This window comes from Anthonomus grandis, chromosome 4, assembly GCF_022605725.1.
Source record: "Anthonomus grandis grandis chromosome 4, icAntGran1.3, whole genome shotgun sequence".
Lineage (NCBI taxonomy): Eukaryota > Metazoa > Arthropoda > Insecta > Coleoptera > Curculionidae > Anthonomus > Anthonomus grandis.
The window spans coordinates 30,800,403-30,824,964 of NC_065549.1; the positions used below are offsets into that span (position 1 = coordinate 30,800,403).

The 24,562-nt window shown below is 34.0% G+C and overlaps 1 protein-coding gene and 2 non-coding genes across 5 annotated transcripts in view; 1 reads left to right on the top strand and 2 right to left on the bottom strand.

Moving 5' to 3' along the window:
* Positions 1-6,233: 6,233 nt before the first annotated feature.
* The window catches only part of LOC126735378 (collagen alpha-2(IX) chain-like), a 37,345-nt gene continuing 19,016 nt past the window's right edge, over positions 6,234-24,562 (bottom strand). For 2 of the 3 annotated variants that reach the window (XM_050439343.1, XM_050439341.1), the window contains 19 exons: positions 20,644-20,860; positions 20,251-20,421; positions 20,000-20,074; positions 19,808-19,939; positions 17,884-17,982; positions 11,508-11,597; positions 10,633-10,740; positions 10,396-10,572; positions 10,182-10,334; positions 9,819-10,118; positions 9,614-9,695; positions 9,380-9,558; positions 9,130-9,300; positions 8,857-9,048; positions 8,657-8,803; positions 8,512-8,566; positions 8,204-8,305; positions 6,512-6,748; positions 6,234-6,458 (listed from right to left, as the gene is read on the bottom strand). In XM_050439343.1, coding sequence (XP_050295300.1) covers positions 6,307-6,458; positions 6,512-6,748; positions 8,204-8,305; positions 8,512-8,566; positions 8,657-8,803; positions 8,857-9,048; positions 9,130-9,300; positions 9,380-9,558; positions 9,614-9,695; positions 9,819-10,118; positions 10,182-10,334; positions 10,396-10,572; positions 10,633-10,740; positions 11,508-11,597; positions 17,884-17,982; positions 19,808-19,939; positions 20,000-20,074; positions 20,251-20,421; positions 20,644-20,860 — 2,839 coding nt within the window. In that variant the 3' untranslated portion in view covers positions 6,234-6,306. The remainder of the gene's footprint in view (positions 6,459-6,511; positions 6,749-8,203; positions 8,306-8,511; positions 8,567-8,656; positions 8,804-8,856; positions 9,049-9,129; positions 9,301-9,379; positions 9,559-9,613; positions 9,696-9,818; positions 10,119-10,181; positions 10,335-10,395; positions 10,573-10,632; positions 10,741-11,507; positions 11,598-17,883; positions 17,983-19,807; positions 19,940-19,999; positions 20,075-20,250; positions 20,422-20,643; positions 20,861-24,562) is intronic. The other variant, XM_050439344.1, reaches the window with a different exon arrangement.
* Trnar-acg (transfer RNA arginine (anticodon ACG)) lies at positions 20,518-20,590 on the bottom strand. Its single transcript has one exon. It is a non-coding gene; the product is annotated as a tRNA-Arg (tRNA).
* On the top strand, positions 21,012-21,084 carry Trnak-cuu (transfer RNA lysine (anticodon CUU)). Its single transcript has one exon. It is a non-coding gene; the product is annotated as a tRNA-Lys (tRNA).

The window sequence follows — 24,562 nt, forward strand, 5'->3', positions numbered from 1 at the left end:
TTGAGCGATTTACGGAACCCTAAAAAGCTTCGTCGACATTTAGATGGCGCTAAGAATGCAAAACTCTTTAAAGTCGCACTTCTACCGAGGCTGCACGGACTGTCAATCATTAAATTATATCATATCGAATGCGGCCATTTTTTGTAGTTCTTAAGCTTGCATCTGCTTTCTTTTTACGTCTGAAAAAAGACTATAATAAATTAAATTTTCGGAAAAATCTTAACAAAATTTATCTATTCTCATATTTTGCACAAAATTTTTCCAGTTGTTTAGTTCAGTGTGTTGTGTGTCAGCTGTTTAGTTTTCATTTAGATGTGCTAACACGTATATCAACAATAAAAACTTTGAATCCAATATAGACATTGGCGATATTGCATTTGCATAAATAGTTATTGCAATAAACTTTTTTTGTGAAAATGATAAGTGCAAATGTAAACAACAAAAGTAAGATATGGATTTTAAGAAGAAGCTGTTGTGTTAAATCTGTAGACAGCAAGAGACATACATTCTAGAATATTTTTGCTTAATTTCTTAAACCTTAAATCCTTAAATACTTAATTTCTGAAACCCAGACCTGTTTCTAGGAAATGTATGTGTCTTTCAGAAACTATAGTACGCAAATAGAAGAAATAACAGATCGAGGACTTATATGAAAACAAAAAAGTCCCAATTTGGCACTTTTTCAATCTGCCTGTCGAAGTGCTAAATTGGTATTTTTTTTCCCCATATTAAATAAACTCCTCAGTTTGCCACTTTCTATTTGCGTACAATAATTTCTGAAAGAACCTCACATTTCCCTCTAATTTTAAGAGCACATTATAGTAGAACAAAATTCAAATTTGGCGCCATAATCAAATTTAATTATCCGCTTTTATGACGTCAAAAATCCATTTTCACTTCCGGTTAGTACTACTCCTCGACATTTAAAGGGCACACAATCGACGTTCGGTTCTATTTGCTCTTATGGGAGTTTCCTATCTAAGAAGTATTAATCTATGCACTCGACATGAAAAAGATAGCAAGGGTGATGAAGACAACAATAAAAGCATACCGCGTGGTATGGCGGATCGCTGTAGCCAATGTGAGTCGACGTCATTGGCCATTTGTGATGTGACGCCAGAGGAAATGTGAGGTAACCTTATGAACTTAAAAATGAATCATTCCAGATGGCGTGACATTTGACAGGCGGCCATTTTGCTTGAGGGGCAAATATTCATTTTTTATTTCTATTGTTCTTTATGTGTTTTCTGTTTGTCTTCTGCCTTTTTTGTGTTCTTGTGTTTGTAAACATTATTTTTCAGCAAAAAATCTGTGTTTTTACTAAACATAAACCAATTTTTGTTTTAACATGAGTTCTAATAGTACCAAAATTCCTTCTCATAAATGCAGTTGACTTTTCCCTTTTGTAACTGCTGCCATCATTAATTTTTCCCCAAAAGCTTAAACGGAATCTTCAATTAAGAATCCCCTATCTGCAAAAACAATATCCCAGGCGAAAGTAAATCTAATTATTCTAAAATCTAAATTACTCTAATTTACTTTCGCCTGGGATATTGTTTTAGCAGATAGGGGATTCTTAATTGAAGATTCAGTTTAAAATTTTTCTTTTTAAACTGATTCTTATCCCCCATTATTTTGATACACAATTTGTATATGCATTGTATATATTTGTATATGCGATTGTCCCTTGGGAAGTAATTCCAATTAAAAATTTTATAGTTTGATGATGTTTCTAACTTGACCAACATTGAGAAGCATTTATAATGTTTGATAATGTCTTTGTAAATACTTCAAAAAAGTGAATTATAATTACTACTTTGTCATTAAACGTTTCTTTAAAACAAGCTGAATCATTTGTTAATAACTGGCCTCGAGATGGCTACTTAGTAAAATGTTTTAGCCTTAAAGATAAAATATTTACAGTGGTGAAGAAAGTATTATAGGAAATTGTTGGACAAACAGAAAATCTGTAAGACATATATTTAAAAGGCAAATTTAATGTCAACTTTATTAATGTTAATAAGAACTGCTTAAACGATGACAGTGATAAGATGATGATAGATAATAATATATACAGGGTGTCTCACGACGAATAGACGCGATCGATATTTCGGAAACTAATTTTTCAAAAATTTTGAAAATTTGGCAACATGGCACAGTCGATGGGGGCTACACAACTAAAATATTTTGACAGTTGTGACGTTTCCGGTTATACCGGAAGTAGGTGTCAACTTCGTTATTTTAAATGGAACATCCTGTATATTTTTACTTTTTTGGCTTTTACGTGAAATTCTAAGTATATTTTGTGTATAATGTCCTATACCTAAGTGTAACCGTTTTTGACATATTTTTAATTTCATGTGAAAAACTATGTTTATAAGCCCTAACATAATTACCGATTACTCCCTTTTAGTAGCTTTTATTTATTGGTTAGTTTTGGTTTTATTTTAGAGGAAGGACCACTTTAAAAGACTATTTTAAAATTTGGCTAAAAAAAAGATACAGGGTGGTCAAAAACTAGCATTAAAAATTAAAATGAAAAAATCATTAAAAGTCAATTTTTTTAAATGGAAACCCCTATTTTTATAATTTTTTCATTAAGATAATTAAAAATAAGGTTAACTTTGTATAAGGTTATCTAGTCCAAAAATTGATAGTTTCCGAAATATTGGCAGTTTAAATTTGGCCTAATATTAAAAGCCGTATAATAACACGGCTCAAGGATTGTTGATTAGTTGGGCATGACGGTTGTCATAGTAACCGCTAGAAGCGGCAGTAAGACAATGGATTATATGCATTAAATTTATAAGTTACTTGCTATTTAAGTTTTCTTCGTAAAAGTGTAATTTAATTAAAAAGTGTACATTTCTGTTATAATCCATTATCTTACTGCCGCTTCTAGCGGTTACTATGACAATCGTCATGCCCAACTAATCAACAATCCTTGAGCCGTGTTATTATACGGTTTTTAATATTAGGCCAAATTTAAACTGCCAATATTTCGGAAACTATCAATTTTTGGACTAGATAACCTTATACAAAGTTAACCTTATTTTTAATTATCTTTATGAAAAAATTATAAAAATAGGGGGTTTCCATTTAAAAAAATTGACTTTTAATGATTTTTTCATTTTAATTTTTAATGCTAGTTTTTGACCACCCTGTATCTTTTTTTTAGCCAAATTTTAAAATAGTCTTTTAAAGTGGTCCTTCCTCTAAAATAAAACCAAAACTAACCAATAAATAAAGGCTACTAAAAGGGAGTAATCGGTAATTATGTTAGGGCTTATAAACATAGTTTTTCACATGAAATTAAAAATATGTCAAAAACGGTTACACTTAGGTATAGGACATTATACACAAAATATACTTAGAATTTCACGTAAAAGCCAAAAAAGTAAAAATATACAGGGTGTTCCATTTAAAATAACGAAGTTGACACCTACTTCCGGTATAACCGGAAACGTCACAACTATCAAAATATTTTAGTTGTGTAGCCCCCCTCGACAGTGCCATGTTGCCAAATTTTCAAAATTTTTGAAAAATTAGTTTCCGAAATATCGATCGCGTCTATTCGTCGTGAGACACCCTGTATACATGATAGATAGATAACGAAGTGACAATGCTTTTTCACTTATATGAATGACTTAACATTATTATATACTATGACCGACCGGTGAAATAAAGCGACTGGGAATCATTATTTTGAAATGTGTCTTCACCCAGATCGCAAATATCAAATCTTTGTTTTAACTCATGTATTCGAGTTTCATAAAATATTTACATAGTTCATCATGAATGGTCAAATCAGTTTGCACTGCCACACTAGTGTGTGATGATCCAGTAACTTAAGTTGCTGCAATTTCCTGCTGGGTTGTTTTTGTCTTCTAAGTCAGCTGGAGCACCAAAAAGCAAAACACTATATAATGCCGACCCTCTCTTAAAAACAGCTTATTTACATTATTGTTATTTCTTACTTCACATTTTTTGGTACACCATTACCTGATCTGTTATAAAATGCCTATTGGAAATACTATGGAATATATTTGAGCAATTTTAAGAAACTTGTCTGATAATGGGTCACTTTTAAAGACCGTATCCAAAGTTCACGGCGTTCAGTTGACAAGGCGCTTAACATGTGTCCTCGATCTTTTAAGGCAGTCAGGCAGGTAATTCTAAACAATCTTAACTTTCTCTCAGATTTCGCTGTACATTTATTTTACAGCTAAACAAAATTACGGCAGTATTCCAAATCATTAAAACTAGATGGTTTCTTTGTACTGAAGAAGGCTTTATTTATAAAATGTGTGCCTCTCAGCCAATATGGCCCACCTGTTACGTCACCTCTGAATAATCAATCTTGCTGCATCTTCTCGAAGCCCACGGCAATTAGAATACAAACTTATAGGAAATTTGTGGTTATATAAGGACTGACAGAAATTCTTGTCCATTAAAAAAGGTTTACGCCCTTACTGCTAAATGTTGAATGGTTAGTATATAGATTATAGAAAATACTATAAGAGCGGAATCTCTTATTTCTTTTCTTTGACTGGGCTGCACGATTTCTATTTAAATGCTCTCGGAGCGAGCAACTGCTCGTAAACAGAGTTGTATTTGAGCGGTGCTAAAGGTTCGAGATTGGTGATTAGCGAGTTTTTTACAAATAAAAACATTGTGCTTTTTCAAAAAGTGCGTGAGTTAGTGGGTGTTGAGACCGGAAAAACTACCCATCTTAACCTCCTCAATCAGATTTAAAAAGAAAAGGCCAAATGATTCCTAATGCCTAATTTAATGGACAGACATCACTTACAAAACCCAATTAAACACTTTAACGTGATAATAAGAAATACAACTAAATAATAAAAAAAAGACTAAGGACTTTTGTTATCGAAAACATCTTAAAACATCTGGAAAAAATTACGGTTCGCACCAACTTTATCAACATCGGCAGGTCTTATTAAAAAAAATTAAAACAATGTTGTGTAAAGCGTGTGTTTTATCCCAGGTAAACCATAAACCACTGCGATAAAGTTTATGGGTAATCCCTGCAGCAAGCTGGATGAATGGGGATTCATGGAATAAATTTAAAGACTTCACAACTTTTGAATATGTATACTAGGCGATACTTTAATTCTGTTACTCTTTTTTTTAATACTTACGCTTTAGGCTCCATACTACTTACATGAAAAATTCCAAGTACATAATTGCGAAATTTGATACATCGCAAGTAAAAATATACTTTATGGCAACATTTGAGTTAATTTATTAAGAGGTTTTTACATAATTCAAAACACTTAACATAGTTCTTTTTGTTTATTGAAATGTTTTCTGTAGCATCCTTTCTTAACCTTTGTATGGTCTTGTGCGGAGGTGAATTCTAAGGTGAACGTAGTTCACTAAGTCTTGAAAGTCCAAAAAATCTTTATATTCCTTTTTGATTTTTTGTCATTGGTTCCTTCTTTTCTGGCCATTATTTTCTCAGGATTATGATTTACGCCATCAGATGTTATAATGTGACACAGATGGGAGACCTATAAAGACTCTGATCTATCTAGCTGAATTTTGAAACTAGCCTTTCTGAGTCTATGAAAAATCTTTTTTATGTCGAAATATGTTATTGGACGCTAGTATTAAGAATAATAATCTCGTTAATCTCTAGATAAACGGCACTTACTTCATCCTGGTAACCTCTTAATATATTGTCTACAATCCTTTAAAATATCGTAGAAGTATTCTTAAGTCCAAATGGCCTTCTAAAAAATTTGTAGTGACTGTTTTCGGTGTCAAAGGTAGTTTTATGTATGTATTTTTTGGTAATTTTAATTACGGAAATCCAGATAACAAATCTAATGTGGTAAATTATCGACAGCGGCTTACTTTATCCAAGAGATCTGAAATATTGGGCAGTGGGTATGAATTACCAATACTCGTTGCAATGTGGAAATGAACAGCAATTTGGAATAAAAATTGAATTTGCCGGATATAGGCAAAAAATACATCGCGATCGATGATTTAAAATCGATACACAGACCACAATTCTTGTAAGAAATTAGGCAATGTTAACACACATATGTGATGGAACCATTTTAAACCCTAGAAATCTAGTTTGTTAAATTTACTATACTAATATATAGAAAACTTATAGAGCTTTAGGCTTACGAATATTTGTAGCCAAAGCAGGTTATTTAAAAAAAATTAAAAAGACATATACCTCCTTATTAAAAATAGATTACTATAATATATACATTGTTTTATTAGTCGAAAATAAACCATATTAAAAACTTAAAAAATTTAAATATTAAAAAGTCACGGCCCCTTATTGTTGCCACCATTTCTGGCTGCCACGTAAGCAGCGTACATTTGTTGGTAATTTTGCGCTGCCGTTTCATAATTATTACAAAACTCGCAATACCCAGGAGGACCCTGTGGACCAGGCAAGCCTTGCTGTCCGGGAGAACCTAAAAGGATATCTTAAAATAATAAAACCAAAAATACCAGACAAATAACTAACCAGGTCGACCTGGTTCACCTCTATCTCCGGCTCTGCCAGGGAGCCCCTCTCCCGGAACTCCTGGTGGACCAGGCAATCCTCTAAGTCCAACGGGGCCTTCTAATCCAATGCCCTCTAATCCTCTTTCTCCTTTTTCTCCCTTTTCACCAGGCATTCCGATGGATCCAGGTGGTCCTGAGGCTCCTGGGAGACCCATAAATCCTCGTTCACCTGGTAGACCTGGAGCACCGGGAGCACCTAAAAGTTCACATTTTTTAATTTGTAAGCCAATAAGCCGTTCCTATATATTATCGGAAGCCAGGTTCTGGACTTTAAAATGTCAGAAAAAAACAATTATATGGAAATATAACCAAAAGGTAAACGCATGGTGAGTTATCCTAAAATATCACACTAATATCTCTACTTTATAATTTGCCGGTAGCGCTGTTATAGGATCTAGCTATTATGTTATAGGATCATAGACACTGGACAGTTCACACACCTATTTTCTTACATTTACACATCAAGCAAGGATAAAGGTGGCTGGCAGCTGCTTGGTAAAATCTATTAATATTTAGGTATAAAGCAACATGACGTATATTGACGGACCTAAATATATGTAATATAGTATGGCATGGAAATTTTACAACTTTTTCTTTTTCTTTCTCAAAGCCCTCAATGTCACTATATTCATTACCTCTTGCATCCAGTTTTTCCCGGCGACTCTCTGGATATCGTTGCGCCATCTCTTCTGGGGACTTTCCACGTTTCTCCTATTCTTCTTTGCCTCCATGTTAATATTTTATCTGTTCACCTATCAGGTGTTTGTCTCGCTATATGCCTAACCCACTGCCATCTGAGTTAGGCTACTCTCCTTAGCACGTCCATTAGTTGAGTTCTTCTCCGTATATCTTCATTGCATATTATATGTCTATGCTGACTCCAAGCATTTATCTTTCCATAGCTCCTTATGACGTTTGAAGCCTGTTTGCAGACTGGCGTGTAATAGCTATTTTTTCAAGACCGTATGTGCGAACGAGTAATACACATGAGTCCTATACCTTTTGTTTTAGACTTCTTGGCATTTCTCGAGATTTAAGTCCTATCTCCTCCTCTATATTTCAGCTTTTTGATTTTCTTTACCTAATTGGATTTTCTGTCCTAGGTATATACCTACATATAGCCTGGTACGTTGTCTAAATTGTGATTGTGACCAATTGAGATCGATCCTTTTTCAAAAACAGCGTGTACCATTGCTTGATAATCGTCAAATTTACTAGTAAGTTCTTTTGTTATAATTTTCTTATGTTAAAGATGGGAGAAGAGGATCTGCTAGAGATATTCTTCTCCCATCTTTAACATTCCTTTAGTGATTCTGTCTTCACCCGAGCTCTTTGTTTTTCATTTGGTTCAGTACGTTTTTTAATTCGCTCTTAGTTATGACTAGTATTTTTGCGAATCCTTTTTTGTGGATTAAGCTTTTACAACTAATAGGGATATTTATATCGCGAAATTTGTGAATTTTGTTTAATAAAATTAATAATAACATTATACTAAACACAGTTTCTTCTCGCAGTGGAAAAGTAAATTAACACTCCAGTAATTCGCACTTTACCTTTTTCATTCATTCATTAAATAAGACTTATTTATGTGGCTGCTAGATTTCCGTTGTATAAGAAGAGTTTTATTAATAATAGATCTAGGTGTAAATACCTATAGGTCCTGGAATGCCCGGAGAGCCTGGTCTTCCACGGGTTGATGCACCTGGAGGTCCAGGAGGTCCTATAAGATTTGCCGTAAGGTCAGCCAATTGATCTACAAATAGAAATAACAAGTAATAAATAAAGAATGAAGAGGAAGATAAAGAACACAATGATTAATATATTTATATAACACTATTAATAATAATATGCTAATCTTGAATTAATATAGATTTGTCTTTACTAAGTTAATGTAGAAAGATAATTTTAGCAACTCTATTAAATAAAATAAATTGATATGGAGCAATAAATAGTGCCTACCTCTCAATACTGCGGCACAAATATCCCGAATTTCCATTTCAGAATAGCTTCTTCCCTAAAAAAAAGTAATTTTTTTAAGTTGCGTTTACAAATATAAAACAAACATTTAAATCTGAATTTATTTAAAAATATGGTATTTATTTACTGGCTGTCCTGGTAATCCGGGAAGTCCAGTTTGTCCGCGTTGTCCAGGGGGTCCGGGCACTCCCGGTGCACCATCTTTACCTGGATACCCAGCTGGTCCCATTGGTCCTGGTACTCCTCTTTCTCCCGTAGGACCACGAGCACCAGCCTATAAAAAAAATAAAATTATTTTTTAATACAGTAATCGATTGTAATTATTACCGCCCCTGGAACTCCCGGAACTCCTCTGGGTCCATGCACGCCCCCTCTATAAGAGTATTCTCCATTGCCTTCGCGGTATTCTGATACAACTTTAACATCACCAGGAGGACCTGGTGGACCTGCCGGTCCGGGTTTTCCTTCTGGTCCAGGTAAACCTGGTAGGCCTTGTGGTCCTGGCACACCATTATTCCCCTTAAACATTTTATATAGATTTAGAGTATCATATATTGTTATAGCAATAGGCATACAAATTACAAAATGTTAATAAAATACCTGATTTCCAGGATACCCTCTCGGACCAATAGGTCCTTCTAAACCGGGCTCTCCTCTATCTCCTTTTTGACCAGGGCTACCAGGTAAACCTGGAATCCCATCAGTCCCCGGAGGTCCCATTAAACCTGAATAGCCCCGAACTCCTGGTTCTCCTTTTGAACCAACTGGTCCCTAAAATATTGTTTTTAAAGCGCAACTATAATAAATATAATAATAGCTTTTAACGTTCAAAAAAGCTTAGTTCAATTACCTGTGGTCCCGTAGGACCTTTAAGACCTTCTGGACCAGGAGGCCCAGCGATTCCCGTTAGCCCCGGAGGTCCTGGTAGTCCAGGAAATCCCCTTTCTCCTTTTTCTCCAGTTTCTCCTGGTGATCCTGTCTTTCCTGGCGGTCCAGGTAGCCCCCTTTCCCCTATGTCCGCTATAGACCCTAAAATTATTATATGTGATATATATTATATTATTTGACGTTTTTGAGTATTTACCAGGTAGTCCGGGTCTTCCTGGTTCACCAGGCTCGCCTTTTACTCCTTCGGGTCCAACTGGTCCAATCAGACCCTGTATGCCCTAAAAAAGGCATAGCCAGTCTAAGCGATAAGTTTCTTAACTAAGTTTATTTTAGTTTTAAAACTTTTAGTATCTATTTTTAGATATACTATCTTAATAAAGATAATTTCTGTTAGTATGTACCTGAGGCCCTGAAGGACCAATAGGACCTGGAGTTCCTGGCGGTCCAATAAAACCAGTCATACCCTTTGGTCCTTCAACTCCAGGAGGTCCCTCTTTTCCGGGGACACCTCTTGCACCATCTATCCCTGGCAGACCTGGAAAACCTCTAGGTCCTTCATCACCTTTAGGGCCAGGTTCCCCTTGAGAACCTTTTGGCCCGACTGGACCAGAAAACCCAGGTTCTCCACGAGGTCCTTGAGGACCAGGAATTGGTATTTGCCCTGAAGCGCCAAAACTCTCACCTATTAGACCCGAAGGTCCCTATAAATCAATAATATCATAAGAATTAGTATGTTGAACGATAGAACAAAATTATTTAATTACCGGTGGACCAGGATAGCCTCTTTCTCCTCGCAATCCTTGTTCACCTTTATCTCCTTTATAGCCTATCGGACCTCTAATACCCTCTTGTCCATCTTTTCCGGGGTTACCAGGTGGTCCTCTTGGTCCAGGTTGCCCATCTTCACCCGGTAATCCCTATTTTAGTATAATAAAATTTTAGAAATTACTATTTAAAAATTATTGTTAAACAAATTACCGGAACTCCTCTAGGTCCCATGGGTCCAGGAGGTCCTTCCACCACAACCGAGGATTCTTGGCTGGTAATAGTTTTACCGGGAGGTCCAGGAGGGCCTTGGGGCCCAATTGATCCAGGAAGACCTGGAACTCCATCATAGCCTCTCTCGCCTTTCGGTCCTGGGACTCCATAATCACCCTAAAATAACAAAAGCAAGGGGCATTATTTTTAAAATACTAAAAATTGGTGAGACTTGACCTTGCTCCCTTTGGGTCCAATAGGTCCTTGATTTCCTGGTAGACCTGCTGGCCCTACACTTCCAGGCACTCCTTTTATACCAGGAAGACCTTGTAATCCTGGGGTACCCTAGGTAAAGATGGTTTTTGTAAAAAAAATATTAAAATAATGGTAATTATTAAAATAATGTACCGCCATTTGGGTTAAAGTTGGTCATATTTATATTCAATTATTATACATTTTAGTTAAGGCGCACTAATTGTAGATATAGATGATTATATTGTAGATAATTATTACATCTGGCGCGATTCGATAGTTATTACTTTCTAGCTTGAAAATTAATCTGTATCTCAGCTCACCATAAAATACGTGATGACATAAACTTTCTTAACCCAATCAGTTAGTTTAATAAACATTAAATGTATTTTATTAATTTGCGCATTGAAAGTTGGCTTTTATTACCTTTTTAGCTTTTGAATAATTTCGTCCCTATATAATATTTGATAGAAATCAGTTATCGTCGAATCAAGACATAGTAAATTTGATGAGGTGAATCTAGTTTCGAATGCACTTCTGAAAGATGGAGTATGCAAATCACCGACTAAAAGAACTAATAATGCATATGAAATCATGACCTGACTTTAAACTAAGCTTCCCACTCATCAGAAATTACTATATTTCTATTCTGGTTAAATAATATACTATTATTCTGTGTTTAAATTTTTAATTTGCTTTTATAAATCTGGTAGAAAGTAAATTATATAGTAATACACTAAAGCAAAGGTCTGGAATTGTATGATCAATTTTACCCAAAAAGACCGTACATGGAGGAAAAAATATGTAACTTGAAAAAGGTTAGAGAAAAATTATGATTATATAATTATTAGTGAACATACTCTAGGTCCCGGAAGACCTCTCGCTCCCTTTAGCCCAAGTAGAAGTGGAAAATCTTTATTTCCTTGGACCACTGTTGATCCGGATATTTCCTAGAATATTAGTAAAGCAGGATGGTTATCATTAAATGTGTCAATAATGTAAATAATGCATTCGATTTGCTCTAGGAGTACAGTTTTAAAGTATTATAATTTGTATGTACAGTAATAGGATCTTTTTTTAAGGAATAGCCTCTCACAAAACGGTAGAACTCTATGACACTTGAGTACGAGTAGCCCCAGTGTTACAAAGGTGTCTTTGGCCATTTTTTTAAAGTTCTGCAAGTTGTTTGCTCTGTAAATAATGTTTAAAAAAGACCTGCTTTAGAAGTTGATTCCACAGACATGCATTTCTCCATAAAAAATCCTGATATAGTGCCTTTCTAGGCGTCTGCAGATGCATTCATTATTTATGAGGCGCATCTGCCTGTCTAGTAGCAGCGTTAATTTGAAACCTTCGAGGTGTGTCCAGGTTGTTGTTGAACCTGGATGGATAGGTTCTCGAGAAAGCTTCCAAAACAAGCAACGAGAGCTAGAATTTCAAAATTTGCTGGTTGACAAGTTTTTCCATTACCTTGGCGATTTCCGGGATTAAAGCAATCAGGCGGTAATTAATGAGCATCGCCTTTTTTCCTTTTTTGGGTATCGTTAAAATTAAATTAGCGCAAGTTTCGTGTCTCCAGGTAAGAAGAAAATAGTTTACACAATAATGGTCGCACGACGGTATAATTTTTTAATAATATTGGCGATATTACCTTGTTAGTATTTGAAAAGCCTTTGAACACTTTACTAAGATTTCTGTGACGGAAGAGTATTTCTTGCATCGAAGAAGCCTTTCATGGGTCTACGGGAGAGTTTGATGCGAACATCTAACCGAGCAAGTCTCCTTTTTCATTGGCCAAACCTTGACCAACAACTCTTGCTATAGACCAGAACAATCTTGACCAATTTGGGCAATTGAGAAATTTTGTTTCTTTACTTTCTCATTATATATTTCTATACAGGTATCGATCGTCTGCTTGTACGCATCTCTCAAGGCAACAAAGTTGACGCGATTGGCAGGGCTTGGTTCTGGGGTTCTTGGTTGACTCAAGATCTTTTCAAATTGTTTGGAATATAAGCCTCCATGCCTGCCAAAATCATCTCTGAAGTGTCGCTAGCACACGCTGAAGGATCATTGGTCCCGAAACAGACATCATTCTAAGGAAACAAAAAGAGGAACTGTTTTAAATGTCTCCAGTTGACTGACCTATGTCAAACTCTACGCGGCATAGGTGGATCCAGATGTGTGATCTGAAACAATTGAATGGATAGCTAGAAGATCGTTGATTTTATTAGCAAGATCGATGAATACCTAAACCGAAAATTTGGTAATTTTGCAATTACATTTAATTGAATAATTCAAGATTCGCTTATTAAAATTTTGTGAAACTTTGCACGAGGGTTTGCTAGATTGGTCTCTTCAAAAAGTTATCTTACATTTTTTCTGTAAAAAAGCCAATAATTGACCCCCTTAAAATTCACATGGGATTTCCTATGTTCCGCTCGGCGACGCACTACCCGGTATGTATAATAATATTACTAACTAAAGTTAATAATAATAACCACAACTTTCCTATTTTTATGGAAACCTGAATATTTTTTTACTCTGTTCGCTCCACATTAAACTTGTCTTTTCAGTAACATATTAAAAGTTGACATTTAAATAACCAGTAATAGTTAAAATTTATTTTAATGTCTGGTAATAAATTAGAGTGCTGGTAAATTGTGTATTTAATTACCTTTTTCTTGTTGTCAGTAAATATTAATCGCTTTTACTTTCTTTAACGTTTTTTTATTTCTCTAGATCTTTTAAAAACTAGAATAGCAACTGAACCACTTTAATAAAAAGTTTCAAAATGCGTTTACTTGTCTTCTGTCAGTAACACAAAGTAAAAAAAAATAGTGCACAGTTCAGAGCTTGTGTGCTCTACCTTACGTATATGGTATAGTACTCATCTATGTAAAAAGCATAATCAAACTGAAATTTTTTGATTGATACCTTATTGTAACTGCTTTAAGATTATTTTTAATACATATTCTAACATAAACTATCTGACTTATACGCAAAAAGTAAAACAAAAAAAGCCAAACTATGTATAGAAACAATAACAATAATATAACCAGAATCAAAATACACGTTGTTTTCACAGCAACTGTTCAAAAGTTCACCACCGTGATTCCTACATATTTGTACTTTCCGTTTTGTAGCTTCCATCACGTTTTCTAACTCAAATTTGAATTACTGCAGCTCTTACACGCCTCTCTAAGTCGTCTCTATCAATTGTAGTCGTTTAAAAGATTTTTCTTTGGTGGTAAAATTCTAGTGGGGTAAAATCCAGTGATCTTGCTGCCATTTTATTAGATTATTTTATCTAAATCATTTAAAATATTCGAGATTATCCTGGTTCTATGTGGCAATACTTCTCCATCTTGCTGAAATATTAATCTAAAGATTCATAGAAAAAATTCTCAATTACAACTAAATGCATTTTATCTAAATAAAATGTTTAAGCCCTTATCCTATTTTTTTAAAATATCTAAACAGATAAAAAACGTTATTTGCAAAAAAATAACATACAGGTTAAAACGGTTAATGGTTATTAACTTAGAAACATTTAAGGTAAATTTTAAAGCCAATATGTGGGCAGGTGTTATGGATAACTTTTTTTAGGACCTGTCAGATTACCAGGTAATTTGACTGGTGATTCATTTCTGTTTCTACAAGAAATAGTGCCCGATTTGCTTGACGATTTGCCTCTAATTTTAAGACAAAATCTTTGGTTTCAACTCGACGGTGCTCCGGCCCTTTTTGCTATAAATGGGATATGGGAACTATTTACATCAAGTATTTCAAGATTGGTCGGGGTCGAGATGCTCCTGTTCCATGGCCACCCCGTTCGCCCGACCTTACACCCTTGGATTTTTCAGTCTGGGGATGTAAGACTTTGTGTATATGATTCCGATTTTAAACGAGGATCATTTGAGGGAAAGACTCATTGCAGCTGGAGAGCAAGTTGAAACCAAATATTTTTCAAAGCCTTAGATTTTCTTTAATAAAGAGGGCTCGTGTGCGTATACAAATGAATGGAGGTCACGTAGAACAAATAATTTAGGGTCATTATTCTATGATTTTCATTATAATAAGTAATTTAGCATTAATTTAGAAAAAAATATTTACGTTTATTTTGTTAACTTCTTAAAATGTATCTATAATTATATCTATTATTATAGATTTTAAAATTAAGATATCTAATAAACGGATTCTCAGGTGATCGGATTCTCAGATGATCCTCTTACTAAGAATACTTTTTTTACAAGAAAAGATTGGATAATTAGATTTTTTTACTAGAACTTTATTATACAGGGGTACAAAAAAGTTTTGGTATTTTTAACACATACAATATACCGCAGGTGGCGCCCTCTGCAAGGTTTAGCGACTCCGTGAAAGGAATTCAATTTCTCGTTTCAAAAAAGCTCCTCACGCCAAATTTTAATTTAATATCTTATGAAACACTCTACTTACTTCAAAAAAACGATTTTATATTTCTCATTTTGACGCCCTGTATATAGAATACCGAGCGCCCAAATAAAAAATGACAACGAAAGTCGCATTATTTTGGTTTACCCTATATGTGGCCGACGGATTTTTCCGGACACCCTGTATAAGAATGAATTTTTACTTTTACAAAAGCTTTAAAGATACCGGTGCAAAAGTTTCAAAAATGCCCTGTATCTTAAAAACTAAAAGGGCTATGAAAATTTTGTTGATGGCATCTTTAGTTTTACGGAAAAGTAGCTGAGTGTCGCGAAAACCGCAACTCTCTAAAAATAACGGAGATATCCCTCAAAAGTACCCAAAATGGGACACCCTCTACATTAAAAAAACATATAAAGGGTTCAGAAACGATAATATTGTTAATAATTTAAAGCATAATCTATTATTAATAAATATTTATCATGTAAATATTTTTTAACCACGTCACTGGTAAAGATTCCTTGTGTCGGTGTAATCAACAATGCGATCAAGCGGCGTTGCAATGTTGTTCCCTTTTTCTCTAATATAGGGATGTTAACTACATTCATTTAACTTTTGATATTGACTTCTTTATAGCGTGTCTTATATATGTATATTGACTTCTTTGTAGCATATTTTATTAAAGAGGAACATAATTTATTAGTATTGTTTTGTGCTAATGAAACCTAGTTTTAACAGGTAAAAAAGGTGACTAATTTTTATAATATGAAGTGTTTTTTTGCCATTTCTATATGTCAACTAGTGATATGTCGCTCAAAAGAGAATTTTAATGTCCAGCGAAGAATGCAAAAAACTATATGGCGCATAAAAAATAAAAAAGTTCTGGTTACCTGCAGTTAAACCGGATGTAAAAAAAATATTTTTTTTTATGTTAATTAAGCAGAATCATGACTTCTATATACATACAGGGTGTTTCGGGAGGTTTTTTATTTTAAAAGCAACACAAATAAATACTAGTAAAAAATCAAAATTTCACTAATTTAAAATGTTTTTGAAAATACCCCCACGAATTTCAAGGCAAGTTACAGCACGTTTGTTAAGAGCTCGTGTTTTTGTGCACGTTTAATTGCTTGAGGATTGTTTTTAATAATATTTGAAGCATTCAAAATGTGATTGTGGAAGGACTTCACAATCAACCACTCCCTACGGTTTCTACTGGTGTTTCGTACACAAGAGCTTTCATCCACCCTCAGAGACAATAATCCAGTGGATTTAAGTCTGGTGACCTCAGTGGCCAAACTTGAGGTTCTCTTCTGCCAAGCTTACGATCAGGAAAACGATTGGCTTATCTAATATATAATATATAATATAGCTAATAAATTACGCACTCGTCGACTAAAATGAGGCGGGGCTCCATCGTGTTAAAAATACATTCGGTGTCGAACAATTCGCGGAACATCATCCAACATCTAATACATTAAATGGTCTTCCAAAAAGCATAAATAACCTTCTCCAGTAAGACGCTCATCTAATACAAAAGACCAAACAACTGGTCGTTTAGCATTCCACACGACACGTTAACACTGAATCGACGTTGAAAGTTTCGTTCAAACATGGCATGAGGATATTTATCTGACTACCGATGTTCATCGAGTCACTTATTAATTCCATTGTGGGTAAAATGAGCTTCAATCGCTAAATAAAATGTATTTATGAAGGCCTCGATTTTGTTGGATCCATTTGCAAAATTGAATCCTTAAGCTATAATCACCCTCTTGAAGATGTTGAACTGGTTGAATATGAAAAGGCTTAAAGCCGTTTTTCCTAAGTGCCTTCCAAATGTCCACTCCACATGTGTTGCTAATCGAAGTTCTTTTGTAATCCGCCTCGTTCTAATACCCGGATTCTCTTCAGCCATATCCAGAAAATTTTCTAGATTTAGTCCCGCCTCTCATTCAGAATTAATTATTACGCTTGGAAACATTCCTGTTTCCTGAACATTTGCAAAAACTGTCTGAAAAACTTTTTGATTAGGAATTCTTCGATTTGGAAAACGAGGTCAGTATTCAGCGCTTAATGCGCGTGAATATGTGAGGCATTACGTAATGGAAACTTAGATCTTTTCATCAATCAAAAATCAATGAAACCGACAACCATGCTTGTTAAAACTACCAGTCAATTAAAATATGTATTAACAAACAATGATGAAATACCTGCAACTGAGTTTGAAATACAGAGAACGTTTATTATTCCAAAAATTTACGAAAAAAACTTTAAGAGCCGATTGTTTTAGAAATAGTTAAGAATCGGATTAAGACATATGGGTTAACTTATCTTATTTTGATCTTCTAAATATATTCCAAAAATATTTCCCTTTCCTCCTGAAACACCCTGTATATAAGATTTAAAAAAAACAAAACCCAAAAAAAATAGAGCCTGTTATATGGTTGCTGTGCCACCCGGTATAGATCCACTCTTAAATATTTTACGCCTGATGGATCAGTCTCCACCCGGATCCAAATGGGCGGGTATTTTAATTTCGAAATATTTATGCAATCATGCAATTTTAATACTTTTTTCCACTCTGGAAACCAGACACATCGGCATAGCGACAAAACTTAGTTCCATAGGGCTAATTCACGTTGCCTAAATCCGATGCGGTGATATCTCATGGTGTGATGCGAGTGGGCCACATTTATCACAAGCTATTTAGTCTAAATTTAGTGGTTTTTTAATGGTGTTAATTAGTTTAAATTAATTGTTATATTTTATTATATACATTTCGTATTAAACACCAGCGCCTAATGTAGGGATGAAACTTACAGGATATCCAGGGCGACCGAATTCGCCCCTCTCTCCTCTAGGTCCTTGTGGTCCTGGCAAACCTGGTAAGCCTGGTAGCCCCCTTTCTCCTGGATAACCCTGTAAAAAATGTATTATTAACATAAGGAAGTATATTTAAACCCCAGATCGAGTATAATGAATATCCATCGCTAAGACAATTAAGATTAATTGCAGTTAGCTATATACACATCAAAATGGTCTAAGGAACACTTAAAAAATAGTTTTTTTCCCCTTATAAATTTTTATATATTTATATTTTCATACGGAATAGATACTACCTTTAATATTAAGATACCAACGAAGTAAAATAAATATTTGGGTACAAAAAATCATGCAGCGTTTTTTGCTACTTGCACATTTTGTCGAAATAACGCAGATTATAATTTTTAAATTCTAACGCAATATCGCATTTTCTGTGGTTCCAACCGAACAATTGTGATTTAGTTTTTATTCAATAAAAATGAAAAGACGACATTTAACTCGAGAGGAAATGCTAAGAGCAGTCGGAATGCTTGAGGCAGGAACAAGTCAAAGAGACTTTGCAAGAGCTTTGGATACATCTTCCAGCGTAATTAACCATTTGTGGACAAGATATAGAGAGACAAATGATGTTAGAGAACGGCATCAAGGCCCGTCGCGAGTTACCACACCTGCCCAAGACCGTTTTATAACTTTGCAAGCTCAAAGAAATCCCACGGTAACAGCCTCTGTTTTGGTTCAGCAGCTCTCACGAGTGCATAACGTCGAGGTTTCAGGTCACACTATTATAAACCGTTTGCATGAGAGAGGACTTCATGCCAGAAGACCCCTAAGAGTTCCTCGGTTAACTTTAGGAAATGGAGGTGCAAGATTAACGTGGTGCCAAGAACATGTTAATTGGAATCAAGAAAGATGGGCCACAGTTCTTTTTACGGATAAGTCTCGATTTTCATTTTATCCTGATTCTGGTAGAATTCGTGTCTGGAGAGAGGAAGGAAATGAAAGTCGTTTGCGTCATGCCCGGGAAGTAGTAAGGCAACGTAGTGGATCACTAATGTTTTGGGGTGGCATTAGACTTGACGGAAAAAACGAACCTCATTTTTGTGACTAATTTTATTTTTAACCTTTAACATTTAACCTCATTTTTAAAATGCAATGACTGGAATAAGTTATAGGGATAATATACTACTGCCTGTAATTGTTCCATATTTACGCGAAATGGGCCCAAATTCGTTGTTGAAACAAGATAATGCCCCACCACATCGAGCACGGGGCTTGTACGAATCGCTATTGAGGAAAATCAAATCAATCTTCTACCCTGGCCCTCTACCTCACCGGACCTTAATCCAATTGAGCATGTTTGGGATAGGTTAAAAAGGTAACTTCTTCAACGATTTGACTTTTTTCAAAGCGCTCTGGAGTTTCGTCTTGCTGTGACACATGTTTGGGAGGAGTTGCCCCAAGAATTAATTAATAATTTAAGTATGCCTAGGCGATGCCAAAGTATTATTAATAATAGACGTGGACCATCTGGCTACTAGTTTAATTTGTATTTGGTAAATTTTTATTTTTATAATTTTTTTTAATAAACGGTAATAAATGGGATTTTGTTATTTATTTTTATTTGGGCCCTAAATTATGAGTAAATTATAATCTACAAAAAAAAGTTAATAATTATATTGTTATTTTATTCGAATAATGTAAAAAAATTGCAATAATTAACTTTTTTCCAATCTTCTCAAAAATATTAACATATTTGTATGTGATCCCTAGACCATTTTGATGTGTGGATAAACAACATATTATAGACTAAAACAATATCGGCAATCGGTAAAACTTCACAAGGGAATAGAAAATGTATAGTTTAACTATGATTCATCCTGTATAAGACTACAAAATTACGAGCATATATTATGTAACTCACGTCTGTTCCATTATATCCGGGAAGTCCTCTTGGGCAGACAATATCGCAAGGTCTTTCCCTTGGTGGTGCAGCTGTTAAGGTTGGACTAGGTAAGAACGTCGGTGGAAGTGGTTCGAGATGAGCCACGTTATACTACAATAGAATATTTAAATAGGGATGATTTTCCCTCACAAAAAAGGACGAGTGACATACTGATGGAATTTCAGGACAAGTTTCCCTTTGGGGTTTGGTAGGATCGCAGCTCATCATCATCCATTGTAAGTCAATCTGAGAAAATGAATATGCTTAAGGAAATAGTGCTAAAATTATTGTGACTATTGACTATTGTAAAAGTCCTCAAAAGGAAATATAGTCATTATTTAAATCAATATTTTACAAAAAAAAACAATATAATAATGATAATAATTTCATTTATTAATATTAATATTTTATAACAAACTTACAGGTACTGTTTCCTTAGAATTGGCAAATTTTGAAATGGATATATTGCCATTAATATCAATTGGCCCGCGGGGTTCCATGTTGTGTTCCTGCATATTTTTGCAATCCACGAACAATGAAACTTTATCTCTAAAAACTCCAAAATGAATTTTGTGCCAGTTTCGATCAAATACCTAAAAAAAAATATAAACTTTAAAAAATAAAACTTTGAAACTACAAAATAAAAGATTCTTTAATTATTGGCTCATAAAAAAAAACTAAAAAGTTCTCGATCCTGCCAGGATTCGAACCTGGAATCTTCTGATCCGTAGTCAGACGCGTTATCCGTTGCGCCACAGGACCTCTGACTAAAGTTTCTATTAACACGGCATTAGTTTTACGATACGATTACATACCTTAGCGTTATGGAATCTTAAGGTTTTCAAACGCCCTTCATAATTCGAAATAGAAAAGTCGATACTCTGTTGCCTGGGGTTTAACGCAACAAAAAATTGCGGTCGCTGTTCTAGATTTGTTATGCGAATCATGTGCCATGTTTGTTTGGAAATTCTTCTTGCTCTGAATGTGGAAATCAACGAAAACTGCTCTGGAAGACCCAGTGGAAATACATTTCTAAAATTATGCATATTAATTGTAAGTTATGAGAAATACATGTAATACATAATACACTTTAATGTTTCATGTAGCAGTTATAAATAATTAATTGATACATAATAAACTTAGAGAAATATTGTGAATGACATTTACAGCAAAAGATTCACAAGCCCGGCTAGCTCAGTCGGTAGAGCATGAGACTCTTAATCTCAGGGTCGTGGGTTCGAGCCCCACGTTGGGCGGTACTTTTTTTTGTGATTAATGTAATACAGTAGTGTAGTAGAAAATACAGAGACATATATTGAATAAACGACAGTAAATTATTTATAGATTATGAAAAAGGCAGTTCGAGTAATAATAGTAAAAGATAGTTGTTACATGCTAATAATAAGAAATATCTAGGTATAATCGTGTTAAAAAAAAACTGGCACAGCAAAATTTCCTAAATCTCCTGGTCTATTAGAATAATATATTTTGATGTTGTGAAAGTTAATTTAATTTTGTGACAGCTGCGTCAACAAAATCGTTCTTTCAAGATGCCCACATTTTCTCCTCAACAAAAAGCGATAATATATACTCTTCTGATGAATTGAGTTCCTGTAAGAAGAATCGCAGAAGAATTGGGCATTAGTAAAAATACCTTATTTATACAGTTATGGTCATATAAATAGCACACTTTTCTAAATTGCGATAAAAAATATTAAATACCATTTTCTATTTTTTTTATAATATATTTAGCTTAGATGTTCTACAAAGAGTTGTATTTAATTAAAATTAAAAGAGTATTTTAAATATATAAGAAACATAACAAAAAAACTAAAGAAATGCTGGCCATTTAAATAGCACACTTAAAAAATATTTACTTTCACCAAAACCAATTTAATATTTTGTCGGGTATCCTTTATTTTTATAACTTCACTTAATCGCTTGGGTATTGACTCCACCAATTTTGCACACACGCTTGCCGGAATACTGTTCCAAGCCTCTTGGAAGTTTTGCCATAGTTCATCCAGATTTGAGGGATTTAATACCTTAATTTTGGTTTTAACGTGATCCCACAAATTTTCCAGAGGGTTCAGGTCTGGGCTTTGTGGCGGCCATTCCAAAACATCTACCACATTTTTAGTAAACCATCGTTTTATTGATTTTGCAGAATGTTTTGGATCATTATCGTGCATGAACTTGTAATTGTACATGTAATTGGCATAAAATGCTCCATGTATGGTTCCATAACATTCTGCAAAATCTCCCTATACTTGTATTGGTCCATTATTCCCTCTATACGATGAATAGGTCCAACACCATGCCACGACATTGCTCCCCATATCATAATTGATCCTCCTCCATGCTTAACAGTTTTAATTGTGTACCTAGGGTTTAAGGCACGATTGGGAGGACGTCTAACATAGCATTTTCCATCATTTCCAAATCTATTAATCTTGGTTTCATCGCTCCATAATATGGTTTTCCAAAAATTAATGTCCTTATTTATATGTTGTTTAGCAAATGCCAATCTTTTTTTAATATTTCTTTTTGAAACAAGTGGTTTTTTCCTAGCTACACAACCTTTGAGATCTTTTTCACATAATCTTCTTCTTATTGTTCTTGCAGAAATATTGATGCCATATTGGTCTGCTATTTCACGTTTTATTTGGGCGGAACTTAAAAATGGATTACCCTTGCTTATTCTAATAATAATTTTATCCATGTTATACGTGGTTTTTCGAGGCCTTGTTAATCTTTTCTTGTTCATTGTGCTTTGAGTGGTCTCATAGAGAGCCAGAGCATTATAAACCATTTTCCTAGAGCAATTTAAATCTTTTGCTATAGCAGAAATAGAAAAGCCTTGATTTTTCTTTTCTATAATAAGAGCTCTCCTCTCTGGTCCACAATGTTTCTTTCTACCCACTAAAAACAAAACTACTCTTGACAATATTCAAAAAATTTAAAAGTTAAAATAATACTTACTAATTAACACTCGATATATTTAATAAGAATGAAAGGTGTGCTATTTATGCGTCCAGCCTTAAAACGTTAATATTGGAATGAAATTCTGTATGTGCATATATTTTTAAAATAAACATAAAGTCTTGCATATTAGGAGGAGATTAACTGCTTAAATATTTTCTTATCAGTCAGGAATTTGTTTTTTGTAAGTAATATATGAAAAGGCTAAGTGTGCTATTTATGTGACCACAACTGTACCTTGTTTATTTAGCTAAGGCAAAAATTGCAGAATATGGAGCTATTGTAAGAAATCCAGGTTATGGTCGACTAAAAATTTCAAACGACATTCAAGATAGAGAGTTATTTGGCTTTCCAAGAAACAATTCGTTTAAAACCTCAATAAAGGCGAAAGAGGACACGCATTTTCCCGGTTCTGCTAATACAGCTCGTAGTAGGATAAGAAATTCGAAAATTAAAAGTTGCTGTGCAACAAATAAAATATTTTTACTAAAGCAAATAAACAGAGAATATTAGAGTTTGCCCATCAAGATGCACCCCATTATGGGGAACGGTAATTTTCGGATGAAAAAACCTTTCGATCGTGCAATAAATAAGATTAATCAAAGTGAACGTTTTAGTTAACTTTAGGCCTAGAAATCAGAATGAATTACGCCTAAAAATAGATGACGCATGGGACCAAAAAACCGAAGAATATACCAGAAACTTAATTTTAAGTATGCCACGACGTTTGCACGCTGTAATTAATAACGAGGGTGCGCTTAATGAATATTAACAATTTTTTATTCCATATCATTAAAAAAGATAATATTGGTTGGGTTTGGTGAAAAAATGTGTTCCAAATAAAAATAAATAAATTATTTAAATATGTAATTATTACGACTCGAAAATTTCATAATGCGTAAATATGCATACCATACCCAAGGAATACAATTTACTATAATAGACCAGGAGACAATTCCCTACCTAAATTTTAATGTCCCAGGTTTTTTTCGGCACGATAGTACTCATTATAGATAGGTAAATTTTAACCGGTATATACACATATTAATAAAACTATAATAAATAAGCATTATTAGAAATTAAGTTGCAATAAAGCAGGACACTTGTTTCACACGGTTTTCCCTTGCCATTTCGCTTAAAATGTATGATTGTGAATTAAATTGTATTACCAAATAAATTGGGATACTTTTAATAAAATTCAAAAAATCAGAGGCGTACAGTTTTTTTAAATCAAAACATCATTGGTAAAGTAAAAAATTAATTTTTAATCCAAAAAATGTGTTTGGACTCTTAGTCGATGTCTACTAAATCTTAACAAAATACCGAAAACAGCCTCAATGAACTAAAGAAAAAACAATTTTTTGTTTCTATTTTTTTACGCAAAAATGGTATATCTTACAAAAGAAGCCTAGGAACCAAATTTACTCAAAAATAAATAGAGATTTAAAAAGGAATTTTAATTTAAAAAAAAATCTGTGGCGTACCATTTTTTTTTTAAATTTCCAGTTCAAACCCCGTACGGATGTCACTGGTAAATATTTTAAAAAATCTTTTACCTCAAAAAATGTTTCCTAATGTGAAAAGATATGTACAAAATTTCATAACAATATCTAGTATTAAAATGTGGGTGATAAAAAAATTATGGTAAAGAACTCACATTTTTCCTAAACGTGTAACACCCTATAGCTCAAAAACTAACATATGTTGATATAACTTTTCTCTTTAAAATTACACGAGAATTCACACCTTGTA